Here is a 14,164-nt window from a genome sequence, read left to right on the forward strand (position 1 = left end):
TCAAACAGTTCTAATTTAAGAGTGCCAGTGACTGGAGCTTCAAAATATTCATAGACAAAATAAAATACATGATATTTGGATCCTGCTGAAAAATAAATATACTACATAAATTATATATTGGCATACTTGAATATACTTGCAGTCAGACTAGTCATCAGTATACTAAAAGTGTATTAATGATTAGTTAACTTAAAATGTCAAATGTTATTTTAAATCTATCTGAAACACACTGCACACTCATTTGGTGAAACAGAAACAAGAAATCTGAATCTCAATCAAGAAATCATCCCACTGGCGCCATCTTGTGTTTTCAATGTGTATTATTGCTTAGCTTGATGCTAAAACATGTTGGGAATTACCATTAGCATGTTAACTTAAATTAGCATTGCTGATTTAAACACACGTTTTTATTTCACATCACATTCTCAACATAACACAAAATGAGTGTCACACTTCCAGCCATATATTTCCTCTGCAGAAACAAACGAATAGCTGCTGACTTTACATTGAAATTCAGTGTTTTAATTTTTCGATTTTATTTATATTCTTTATATTATGATATTCAACACTAGCTGGACGACTTTCATTCATTCCATGTACTCAAACTTCATATTGTATTAAATAATTTCCTGAATGGGAAAAGTACAGTCCCAGGAGTAATTCAGCCTTTAGTACAGTTTTCCTCAATTGTTTTTGCCTCATTTTCTAAAATGGTCAAAACTAAGAGCCATTATCAAGACTGTTTCATGGACCTTATTGAATTTTTGCAAAAAGCTAGTAACTCACCCAAAACATTTCATTCATGTGTCAAAATCTATTTCTTGTGTCAGTAAACTGACTAACACCACCAAAATGAAACTCAGAATGTTTAGGAGTTTTTTCACTGTGACAGTCAACCCTGCAACTGTTTCTTTTATATAAAAATGTCTTTTTGTTGACACTGATTGCTCACTATACTATCCAAGGATGTCAGTTTGGTCTGGCTGAATGCTGTCGCTTTAGATTCAGATTTCAATAGCAGTTATATAACAATTTGTGTATTTAAAACACATATGAAAATCTTGTCTCAGTAATATTTTAATACTTTATTCAATCATAATCCTGAAAAACAGATGCATAAAGCACAATAGAATAATGATAATAATGGCATATTCTAAAGTTTAATTTCAACTCTATTTAATAGGGTTTTCTGATCAGAAAAATACTGGACCTTGAATTGCTGCAATGCAATGATGCATTTAATAATGATGATGATGCTAATAAGATAGGGCCCTAAGGGTGTCAAATATTTCAGACCAGAACATTGATAGTTTTGGAAATGTCCAGAACAAGAGCATCTAGTCAGCAGGAGATCATTTGGATCTGTTGCAACTATCAGTCTTGTCCAGGAATATCTTGGCTAAACTTGGATTGGTGAGATGAACTCTATGTAAAATCTTAGACAGCAGTAGACTGTGCTTCTCATATATAAAAACCATATACCACATAAACCATATAAAAGCCTGTAGACCTCTCCTGTCAACCATGGCTTCTGGTTGGCCCTGACGGTGATGGTCTTGAGGTGTGTTACATCATCAATGCACTTGGTGATGTAGGCAGTGACAGTGTGAGTATACTCCTGGAGGTCGGTAGTATTATTGGAGGTGGCAGCCTTGTTTAAACACATCCCAGTCTGTGGTGTTAAAACAGACCTGGAGTGCTTCTGAGGACTCTTCTGGCCACACTCGTACTTGTTCCTGAACTGGTTTGGTGACTCTCATGAGTGGTCTGTATGCTGGCATTAGCATAACAGTGATGTGATCTGAGACACCGAGGTGGGGGAGGGGAAGGGCCTTGTAAGCTCCTCTCTGGGTGGTGTAAACATGGTCAAGTGTGTTGTTGCCCCGAGTTGGAAAGTCTATGTGTTGATGTAGTTTGGGAAACAAGGTCTTAGGATCTGCGTGGTTAAAATCCCCCGCCAGAATGAGGAAAGCATCTTGGTGGGCTGTCTGCTGCTCACTGATGTGCTGATACAGTTCATTCAGTGCCTCACTCCTGTGGTTGTTATTTGAGGGCAGAGAGATGTAGACAGCGGTGCCATGACTGTAAATTCCCTCAGTAGGTAGAATGGCCGACACTTAATGACCATAAGCTCCACTAATGGTGAGCAGTATTTGAAGACCACAGCAGTGTCACGACACCAAGCATTACTGATGTAAACACAGAGTCCCCTGCTGCGGGTTTACCTCCTTCACCAAGAGCTCTGTCTGCTCGATAGCATGTTAGCCGCTCAAGCTGCATGGCGTGGTCCGGAACGTTGTTGTTGCCATGTCTCCGTAAACACAAAAATGTAGCAATCACTCACAGTCTTCTGGTTGGTCCGTAGAAGCCATATGTGATCCAGTTTGTTGTCCAAAGAGCGTATGTTGGCCAGTACAATGGTGGGGATGGCCGGCTTGTGTGGGCTAGCCGCTCAGATACCACCACGCTTACCCCTCTTCTGCTTCCTGTCGCGTCGCTTGTGGCGTCTCCACTCTGGGCGAGGTGTGGGAGTGGGGGATGGGGGTGGTGCCGGCCTCTGGAGCACACCGCAGTCTCGTAGCTCTTCTCTTTGCTCGGTGTTTAACTCAAAGACTGTTGTTCTGCTAACGTCGAGCAGGAACTTGTGGGTGTAAATGTGCCTCGGAACAGGTAGACGCGACGAAGACTTGCACAAATGCAGTGACCTGTTCAGAAAACCCCTGGTCCTGACAACATTACCTTACTGATGTCTTCACAGACATCTTCAACATCTCGCTGAGTCAGGCTATTGTCCCATCATGCCTCACAACCACCATTCATCCCTGTCCTGAAGAATCCGTCACCAACCTGTTTCAATGACTACCTTCCAATGACTTCCTTATGAAGTGCTTCGAACGGCTAGTCATGCAGCACCTCAGGACTGCCCCAAAAGAGACTGTTGTGGATTTCAGGAGAGCAAACACCCAGCATTCCCCTCTGACCATCAATGGTGCTGCCGTGGAGAGGGTAAGCAGCACAAAGTTCCCGGGTGTGCATGTCACAGAGAACCTCTCCTGGACCCTCAACACCACCTCTCTGGCCAAGAAAGCCCATCAGCGCCTCTACTTTCTTCGCAAGCTGCGAAGAGCCAGAGCCCCAGCCCCCATCATGTGCACATTCTATAGGGGCAACATCGAGTCCATTCTGACCAGCTGCATCACTGTATGGTATGCTGCCTGCACAGCTTCCTGCCGCAGGACCCTCCAGTGCATCGTGAGAGCAGCCTAGAAGATCTCTCCCTAGCCTAGCCTCTCTCCCCCCACTCCAGGACATCTATAACACCTGCCTCACCCGAAAAGCCCTCTGCATCGCCAGGGACCCCACCCACCCGTCGCACACGCTCTTTGGCCTGCTGCTGTCAGGGTCAGAGTCTCCGGGCCAGGACTAGCAGACTGAGGGATAGCTTCTTACATCAGGCTGTCAGGTCACTCAAGTCCCTCCCTGCTCTGACCCCCCCCCCCCCGCCCCCCCCGCCCGCTGCCCCTTGCACACACGCGCTCCTGAAGCCCCAACCCCCCCCCCCCCTTCCCCCACACACACACACACACACACAGAAAACTACATACTGTTTGTTCACCGTATGACATTGCATGTACACCACCAGACATAAGCTACCTCTGCTCTATTTGCACTACTGTCACTGTGACAGCGCCTCATGTTTTCTATATTTATTATTATCTTCTATTTTTACTTTACTTAAATTTTTATCTCTCTTTTGCATTTTTATTTATAATGTATAATGGTCTGAGAGTAACATAATTTTGATCCTCTGTATGTCTTGTACATATGTGGTATTGACAATAAAGAAACTTTGACTTTGACTTTGAGGTATGTACAAGGTTTAACATTTGTCCCTATTCTTTGTCAGACATGCTAATCCAGAGGTGCTGGTCCCAGATGGCAGTAAAGGAGTCTCGGAAGGAGACAATCATAGTGTCAGAAGGGACGATTAGGAAACTGAGGGAATTTATTTTGCACCAAGTGCCTAATCCAGAGAAATCAGAAAATGTGAGTATTTGTAAGATTAGATTTTGCTCATTAACACCATTAATTTACAGATTTTTTCTAAATTGTTATGATCAGACGCCTTCAAAATTGTTTTATTGGTTTTTATACCTTCATACGCAGCTTAATGTCTATCATTCTATGCCCCACATCATCAGACTCTAAGGCGAACAACAGTTCCACTGAACCCCCCCCCCCCCCCCCAAAAAAAAAAACATGACGATGAAGCCTTTACCATCTACACCCTGAAATTATGGATCAAACTACCTCTGCACATCCAACACTCAATGTCTGAGAGAAAACACACCTTTACACTCTGACCTTCTCTTGGAGTCTTTCAGTCTGCCTGACTGTTTGATTGCTTATTTATTCCACTGTTCTTTTTATTTCTGACTTCATCTTGTTTCATTGGTTGTATTGTTTTGTTGTTCTATTTATTATTGTTATTGGTTTTCCCACATCTGTCTGTCTTTAATACTTTTAATATTTTAAGCATCTTTTATCTTACACTTGACCACTGTAACGACAGTGTATGTTGTAGTACCTTGTGTACCCTATTTGATCTGATGTATTTCTTATGTGATTCTTCTTTTTTCTTTTTTTCAGAAATGTTTTGTTTGTGAAATGTACTGTGTTGTCGAGAGAAGTAACAGAGACACTGAAGTTAAACTGCACATTGGTTTGTGCTTCAAACTGATGACACACAAACTGAAACCAATCTCATTTCCTGAAAGAGTACAGGCGACAGTTAAACTGTTCCTGCTGCTGAGCCGACTGACAAATGGATAACACATGTAGCCAATGATCTGTGTGTACATTGTGCTTTTACCATGTATGGAAAACACCACTCCCCCAACAGTATGAAAACCTTTTGGTAGAGGGAGGGAGAAGGACATTCTGCGGAGGGACTTTTTGGCATGGAGAGGAGATTTCCTTTTTAAACTTTTTGTTCAGGTTTATATTGTACCTTTTGTGAAACTGGATTCTAACTCCAAACAAAGTCCTGACCTGCTCATCTCTGCCTCTCTAAGGTAAGAATGTTAACTAAAATAACTTCATTTTTACTGACAAATGCAAGTATGAAAACTGAGATGATGTGATATTTGAAAACAAAGATGTTTTCTTTCACTATTTTTAGTCCAGGGTTTCTCCGCTGCATCACAGCGCTTCATTACTTCCTTCCTCATGTCAAAATACAATGTAAGGAAAAGGAAAACTCAAACAAAGCTTCTTTTATTTAATATATTTAATTTAATATATTGACAAACTCGATCCTATGAAACAAACTGATTGTAATTTAATTTGGTCACAATGCAACACGTGACACGCACTGCTTTACAACACGCCTCAGCGTTTGACGTCATCACGTTGCAACTCACTTAAAAACAGGAAAGAACCATCTAGAAGCAGCTCAAGTAGCTCAGACTGTTAGACTATCTGTCTATCTGCAGACATGGTAAGGTGACATGGTGTTGTTTAATTGTTTAAAATACCTGTTTGTTCATGTGTATACTGAGTGACACAGTAACAGTGATCAGACACGTTAATTCTGCCCACAAACCGGTTAGCCTGTTTGCTAGCACGTGAATTAGCATGAGACTGATAAGCTATCTGTTGTTTTTAGAACAGAACTTTGTGCAGCTAGAGTTCATGTGGGCTGTGTGTTTATCATTCCAGTGTTGTAATGAACGCGTGACAGCTGGTTTATATTTGTTCAGAGGGGGTTGTCCCGAAAGCTGAGTAACCACAAGCCGCCAGTGCGTCAGCTAACTGATGATTTATGATGAAAGTGCTTAGTAAGCGTATGTTAGAGTACTTCAATCACTGCAAATTCTAAGTATCTTCTATAGTACTGTAATTTCTTATGGTGAAAGATGAAAATAAGCAAATGACTCACTCAGTCTACATGAGTCGGAGATCATTCATCTACGCAGATGAACTGGTTCTGTGGTCTCCCACAGGATGGGGCTGCAGACCTGGTCCTGGCAGTAGGCCTGAAAAAGACCAAAACAGTGATTTTTCATAAAAGATCCAGATCTTAGGGAAACATATATAGTTTCACAATAGGAAATCACAAATTAGACAACTGTACAAATTATGATTATTTAGGATTGAAAATCAGTTCCATTAGTTCTAATATAAAATATCTCTGTCCTGCTGTTTCATACTCAGGATCGACCCATACAACCAGAGGAGCTGTCAACTCCAGTGAGTATATTTCACTTTATTTATTCCTCTTAGTCTTCATGTTGTACCGTCATGATGTACCCTAACCACTACTGGCCTAACCCTAATCCTAACCCCTTTTATCTCCTCACACCTGACCAACCGAACCTGGACTCACTAGAATAATTTTTTCACAAGGATACTCTTTACACCCCCTCTCCCCTCCCCCTCCAATTCTCCCTCAGGAATCTGGGAGGTGGCGGGGAGACACAGTATGAGCCTACTCCAGCCGGGTTTTGATCGAGGTTAACCGACTTCTCATTACCTCTATACTGTTGTCCTCCTTCCCATTCACCCATTTTCCCATCCCTATCCCACTCACTGCCCTGGACAAAAAACAAAGATGGTGAGGATTTGACCTGCCGAGGATCTTATGAAGTAACATGCATCGGCCAGTGCACTGCCTTTGACTCTCCACACCAAACTGAGTGGTTATACAACTTACTCAGGAAGAGTCATCGAGATAATATTTCCTTCACCTAACTACTTATAGTGATTTAAATGATGTATATAACAGGAAATACTTATTAATCCTCTAATCTGATTCACCACAGACACAGTTTGAACAGAATAAACAGGACGGGAGGCTGGAGGCTCAAAAGTGTAGACAGTAGAATTTCTTATGATCATATAAAAATAAAAATATTAAGAAAAGGGAAACTGAGTCAGCTGACAGCTACACAGTAGCAAACTTTAGTGAGTGTGTTAAACTGTGCACTGACTGATGTAAACAGTAAAAATGTTCCAGGAGGGGTTAGAGGCTACTAATATCATTTTTACACACAATGCAAAAAAAGGAAGATCCACTTGGGCAAAATACCACTGCAAATGTTAAGAATTACAAATTGTGAACACTTCCACACAGAGAATAACAAGCAGAATAACTCGGCAACCCACATGATGCTACGATCAAACAACCAGGGGTCTTTAAATTTAAATAAAGCCAATAACTCCTGCTCTCTTTAACTACTGATCAAGTCTTGCACACTTCCTACCAACAATATTGTATGTACAGGACCATGTACACACAAAAACAAGGAAAACTATTAATAAATAAATAAATAAATAATAAAATAAATAAATAAACAATAAGGCCTCAGGGCTGTACTACAAAGTGAGATTAATGGGTTAGCGAGCTATGTTGAGTCTAAATCCAGGATTTTCAGTGTCATGAAGGTCGCTCTCTTTTAACCTGGCTAGATCACCATGGTAACTGATGCTAAACTCATAACCTGGTGGAGAGCAGGTTATGTTCAGAGTTTCACATTAAATCATCTGTAAAAAGCGCTGTTCTTTAATTATTGTTCTAACAAGGTTGTTTATGAGCGATATAGCTTTTAAACTGAGGGAAGGCGTTAAAAATGAAAAGTTGCTGAGCTGTATGTTCGTAATATCACCGAACGAATCTATATAATGTAAAAATGTAACATAATGTGATGCAACAGCAGCATCACGCTGTCATGGTAACCTCCGTTTGGTGATGCAGAGTCATTTTTCCCGTTTGCTCCAGATCATATTAACACTTTAAATTTACATGGTATATAATCCACACAGTAAAATAATGATGAAGCAACTACAGACACTTTGAATACTTTTTACTGTTATCTGTTTTGTCTTGGTGATTTTGCAGCTCAGATCACTGATTAGAAAATTCATCATCATTTATCACAGACAATCTTAAATCAGTTACATTTATTTTACGTTGGTTTGGTCAAAAACTTCAGTGATCTCCACGTCTCTGTCATCATAGGACAGTGTCAGACAGACTTCATCATGTTTAAATCTGCTGTATGGAGTTTTATTGTTTAATGTGCAGTTTTCATGTTAGAATAAATGGCAGCATTAAGACCACATTTAGTCCATCAGTCATTTTCTGACATCATTCTTCTTCTCCTGCTTTATTTGCAGCAACATTGTTGCTTTTTGCCGTAATGTATTTTGTATACTTTCCACAGCTCATAATTATAACAACTTGATGATTTTGACTTAAGTCACGATCGCTTCATTTCATGTGGAAGAAGAGTCAAAAGACGTAACAAACGCCCCTTTTATGTGAGCGCGCACAAAGCCTTAAAATGAGAACCTGGATTAACAAAGCAAGTTGATAACTACCGTCGTGATACCCATTATCTCTGATTGTGGTTTTAGGCTTTGTTGATCCAGATCATGCAAAGAAAGCCTGGCTGTGTTGAGCTTGCTTCGTAGTACACCCCTCTGTTCCATAACCAAATTCTAAACATGGGAAAAACACACTATCACTCAATATTGCACTTAAACACAGTCCTATAATTATATGCATGTGATCAAATTATATTCAAACATACTTCAGAAAATATCAATAATCAATAAACAATATACACTCTTATGTCGTACCTTTCAATCATCATTGTTACAATTCCCAAGTTTGGGCGAGGGAACGAGGGGTGTAACAGTAAATTATGTGCAAAATTAAGTCAAGAAGTTAAATAAAACAAACAGGTTAACTTAATCTGCTAAATTAAACAACACCACCACACAAAACACCAGTGTCCTTACTAGCCAGAGTGGTTAACAAGAACACATGGCTTTATAAGCTGGAAAAGCTTACAAAGAACATGAGGAGCCTTTACTAAAGTCTTTGATAACTGTGGAGGCTAACAAGACACATGATACACAAACACAAGTGACTTTGTTGGCTGTCAGAGCCTGAAAAGCACATGACAAACACACAACAGTTCACCTGCCTCTGCAGGACTAGACTGCAGACTTACAAACCTCAGTCTGCTGAATGACCCGCTGGTCCTGTCTGGCTTCACTCTCCCAGCTTTTGAACAACAGGTCCTGACTGCAGAGTGGCTGCAGCTGCTGTCAATCACTGCAAATACAAAGAGGAGGAGGGGCAGAACCTGAGCAGCACATCCACACTGTGACACCTAACAATCATTTAAATCAAAGATTACAGTCCAACCAGCAGTACATTTAATGCTGTGATGACCAATACTAAACTGAAGGCTAACACTTTATATTAATGTGCTTGTAATAAGAGTTAGTTAGAGGTAATAAGACTTTATACATGTTAATAATGGCATACACATGTTTATTGTAAGATTATAAGACATTTATAAGTACTTATAAGAAACTTGTTGACAGTTTCTAGATTGCTTAAGAAAGTTATTAAAAGCCTTGATTTTTTTAATAATTCTTTGATCATTATGCATTTATTAACAGTTCTTAACAGAGGCAAAAAGTCTGAAATTGTAATAATTTAAAAACAAATATGGGTAACTGTTAACAAGTGCATAATAATTAATATAATAATTAATAATTAATTAACCTTAATAAGCATTGGTCACACTTCAGATCTGGTACCCCAAAAATCCATAGTTAACTGTTAATAACTGCATATAAATGATTAATTAAACTTAATAAGCATTGTTGAGACTTAAGCTCAAGTACCCCCAAAACGTCATAGTTAACTGTTAATAAAACATAGTTAACTGTTAATAAGTGTCTAATGAAGTATGTAGAAATCTTAATAAAACAATAAAACCTTTGACAATGATTTAAAAGGTAAGTTAGCTGACCTAAATAAACGTGTTTAATGCTGTTATAAACAATCATAAGAAGCTTATGTGGTTTTTATTAACATTCTCAAGCAGTCTATAAACTGTTAACAACTTTCTAACAAGAAACTTTCTAATAAGACTTATGATCTCAAAATTAAATATGTTTATTATGCTTTTATTTACACTAATATACTCTTATTAACACATATGAATGTTAATAAGCGTCACATGAGGGCCTTATTATCTATGTTGCAGAAATTCTGAGGACTCAGGACACAAAATAATACACAACCATTGATGGGTTGAAGATTTAATATAAAATTATGAAGTTAATAAATTATAAATCTCAGTGTTCATTTACTTTTACTCCTGTTAAACAATGCATATTACAAGCAGCCTAATATGAAGTGTTACCAAATAAAGGAAAAGAAAACACATGAGCAAAACTTTTTAACATTACAGGCTTCAGGTACTGTGTTCAAACTAATACATGACTTACTGTGAACAAACTGTTGGCATCCACACGTGTTCTAACCCACTGCACCTCTGTGGATGATGGACTGATAGGAGAGAGGAAGAGAAAGACAGAACACTTCCTACTGGTGCACCTAAATGAAAGGTCTCCCCATTTCATTACAACTTCTTACCCAGAAATCAGCCTTTTCTCAAATGTGGAGTCGGCTGTTGTCCCCCACTGCACACACAGCGCCCCAGTTAACTGGTCTTTAGTCTGAGACGTGTTGCACATGTTGTAAACATGTTTGACAGTGACAGACGTGATATTTAACCATGAAATGTTGAAATGATCTCTTTTTATTATCATTCTCTTCCTAGGTCCAGTGTGAGACCAACCCAACTGGTGTGGATGGAGTTGTGGACTATGAAGACAGAACTTATCCCATAACTTCTGTAAGTACAAACACACTGAAGTGAGTGTTAACTGTGTCTGATGATTTCTTTGTGTGTTTTACAAATGCTCAGAGCAAAATGATCAGTAATTCACAAGAAAAGAGGAAAAGGTGAAAGAAATATCAGAAAAAATGTTGTTTTATGTGCTTTCCTCTACTGTTAATCATCTAATGACCCCTCTGATTTATCTTTGTGCCCCCTGTGACGCTCCTGACCACCAGCTGAGCTCAGGTAAATGAAGGCAAACCTTTGATACAGAATCATAATAATCTAGAAAATATCTTCATGTGAGTTTGAGTCACTAAAATCAGAATTCAACTGTTTTCAGGAGAGAGACGTGATCAGAAGGAGAACCTGGTGGTTCGACCACGTGGACCCTTGATACGTGAAGCTCCTGTCCCCAGGTAACTGCACTATGAGAGTTCATGTTTACACTGAAGACATTATGATCTGCAGGACTCCACAAAAGCAACAAATTATAACAGCCTGCATTTTACTACAAAGAACCAAGTGCTTCATTTTATCCTGATTAAAAACAAACTCAGTGTTACATATCATTTATAGACAGGTGAGTAAGAAAATCAAATCATGTGAAAGAAGAAGCATTGAGGGTTTTTAGGCCATTTTCACACGGGTAGTTCATTTATTTGGGCCGGACCAAAAGACAAAAAAGGAACACTGTTGCGTCTTAGTCCTGGTCCGATTCGTGTTCACATTTACTTTTTAAATACGAACCAATAGGTAATCCTTGATTGGACAGTTTTGGTGATTGTCATCCTGCATCATCATTGCATCATCAGGACCCACGTGGGAAAATCAGATTCTGGCTGACAGAAGTTTGCGCAGCACTTTAATGTGTGTATTTAGGCTCACAAAGAAACAACCAGCAAATTGTGGCATGTCTTTATATATTGAATTTACTGAGGTTTTGAGAGGAGAAGAAAAGAATAATAAAGCGTCAGGATTTTTGTTTTTCCCCGTTCAGACGGGGGGGGGGGGGGGGGGGGTCGCCACACACTTTTTAATCAGACAAAACACACAAAGTAGGATATAAGAACAGCTTTTGGCCTGTTAACCGGGGAAAACTTATCAATCATAGGACCACCTGATTTAACGATCAGCTGATGGATTTAACTTTTGAAGTCCTGCCAAAATCACATCTTCTATCATAAAATCCTGTGTTTGGTTCGTTTGCTTTCACATCACAAACAAACTGCACCGAGACCCACCTTTTCAAGTGGACTCGGTCTGGTTCTTTGGTTAACAAGGCACATGAAACACAAAGACAAGGGACTTCATTAGTTGAGAGCACAAGCAAAGCACTTGTCATTCAACCGCCACAAGTAGTCTAACCTGCCTCTGCAGGACTAGACTGCAGACTTGCTGACCTCAGTCTGCTGAATGTTCCATTAGGCCCGACTGGCTGCACTCTCCAGGCTTTTAACACCCAGGTCCTGATTGCAGAGTGGCTGCACCTGCTGTCAATCACTGCAACCTGCAAGGGGGAGGAGGGACAGAACCTGGACAGAGGAGAACTCAGCAACACACTGGGTTAGGGTTAGACACTGTAACACATAACACAAAGTATATAGAAAACACTTAGAAAAACTTCAGCATAGAAATACAATCAAAAACAAAAAGGAACAAAAGTCATTTTCTGATGTAAATATATTAAAATCGCCACATAAAATTAGACTGTAGCTGTAAGGAGTTCACCAAGTCTGTTAAATAACTGAGATTTCTCTGTCTTCAGGAGCAGTATATACATTAATTATCTGCTATTTTTCACCCCAATAAAAAACAATCCAGCATTAAAAGTCTACCAGGAATATTTTCTCTTTTTCCAATCATAACATATCATCTTCAGATTTAATTGTTGTTGTTTTCCTGCCGTCACCATTACAGAGTTTTGTTTGAATGACAGAGGGAGAGCTTGCTTGTTCTTGTCTGGATGACAAATTTCTGCTTTTACATCAATCCCAGTTGAGAGCAGGTACTGTGGTTTCCTTCTGTGAGGAACACAGCGTGTGGCCAATCGCATTTTAGAAAAGAAAATCAGCAACAGCTGACTTCAAAACTCTGATTAGACTAAAAGTAACGAGTAACAACAACCTTCCTAGAAATGTAGTGGAGTCAAAAGTACAATATTTGTTTTTGAAATGTAGTGGAGTGAAAGACAAATACTCGAGTAAAGTACCGATACTCAAACAACATACTTAAGTACAGTACTCAAATAAATGTACTTCATTGCTGTCCACCACTGGTAATAAGAGCACCCATTAACAAAATATTTGATCTGAATGCACAGTCTGTATTACAGTCCGTCTTGCCTCTGTCCTCATGAGGCAGATCAGGGTTGCTTGAGTTCTCCAGTCTTCTTGGTATGGAACAAACAGCTGATATGATCGGCGACACATTTTGAATTGGGACCAAATTTGGAGTTGTGTTTCAACATTGTGTATTTGAAACTCTGTTAGAGCACTGAGCAGCCTTTTGTGAAACATTCCTGACTTTCTGGTTTTCCATATACATGTCATGTACTCTTTAAGATAATCAATTCATTTATGGATTGTTGTGTTTTGTTATGTTATAAGTTGTTAAGTATTTTTTTAAGGCCTTTTGTTGCAGTGTTAGTTATTGTTATTTTTGTTACTGTTGTGGTTGTCGTATGTCTGTTTGTTGTCCTTTCATTGTGTCTATATTGATAAACTATACTGACTCACTACTCTTTGTATTTCAGTGAGAACAGGGCCAGTGAGGATGCTGGAGTGCGGCAGCCATGCCGTTGCCAGCACCACTGCCTCCTGCGAGCGGGACTCTACTCTGATTGGCACAGGGCAAATGAGGCTCTGGGCCGCTGGGTGATTCAGGTCATGGGGCCCTGGGCGTCTGAACCGGCTGAGGCTCTGGAGCATTTGGGAACCGAGACTCTAAGGTGCTTGGTGGCTCTTGCGCTAAGGCACTTGGGCGCTGAGGCTGCGAGTGGCGTCAGGAACCATGACGACCATGGGAGCCTGTGAAAATGGGCAGGTAAGTAAATATACCCCTAAGTGTCCTCTAAGCCCTGACTGTGACGCTTAAAGCAGATTGTTTTATGTAATTTTATTTGATAGGGATGATGCAATTTAACACAGTTCCAGTACAGAGAATGAAACTGATGTGTTGCATGGAGAGTTTATAGCTATTGCTAATTTTTAACTGTGCCATCACAGTAGTTGTGTTTTTATAGCATATTGCACATCACTGGCCTGGCTCTGTCCAAACAAATTCCAACTCTTCATTTAATTTGTACAAAAACTGAAGTGTAAAAATAATACGTTTTACGGGGGGTAATGTGCCGCACTATTTCTCGGGTAAGAGCTGACTTCCTGGAGTGTCTGCATCACCATGAAGGTGCTAAGTGACCAGTGGAGACCAGCTGTAGCCTTATATACAAATAT

The 14,164-nt window shown here is 39.8% G+C and overlaps 1 protein-coding gene across 1 annotated transcript in view; it reads left to right on the plus strand.

The window, feature by feature from the left end:
- LOC146318281 (uncharacterized) overlaps positions 1–14,164 on the plus strand; it is a 30,080-nt gene that overhangs the window by 15,422 nt on the left and 494 nt on the right. The window contains exons 2-5 of the mRNA XM_084732174.1: positions 6,217–6,252; positions 10,650–10,955; positions 11,053–11,128; positions 13,465–13,754. Of these exons, the coding sequence (XP_084588300.1) occupies positions 10,856–10,955; positions 11,053–11,128; positions 13,465–13,744 (456 nt within the window). The 5' untranslated portion in view covers positions 6,217–6,252; positions 10,650–10,855 and the 3' untranslated portion in view covers positions 13,745–13,754. The remainder of the gene's footprint in view (positions 1–6,216; positions 6,253–10,649; positions 10,956–11,052; positions 11,129–13,464; positions 13,755–14,164) is intronic.

This window comes from Lutjanus erythropterus, chromosome 12 (assembly GCF_056507025.1).
Source record: "Lutjanus erythropterus isolate fLutEry1 chromosome 12, fLutEry1.hap2, whole genome shotgun sequence".
NCBI lineage: Eukaryota > Metazoa > Chordata > Actinopteri > Lutjaniformes > Lutjanidae > Lutjanus > Lutjanus erythropterus.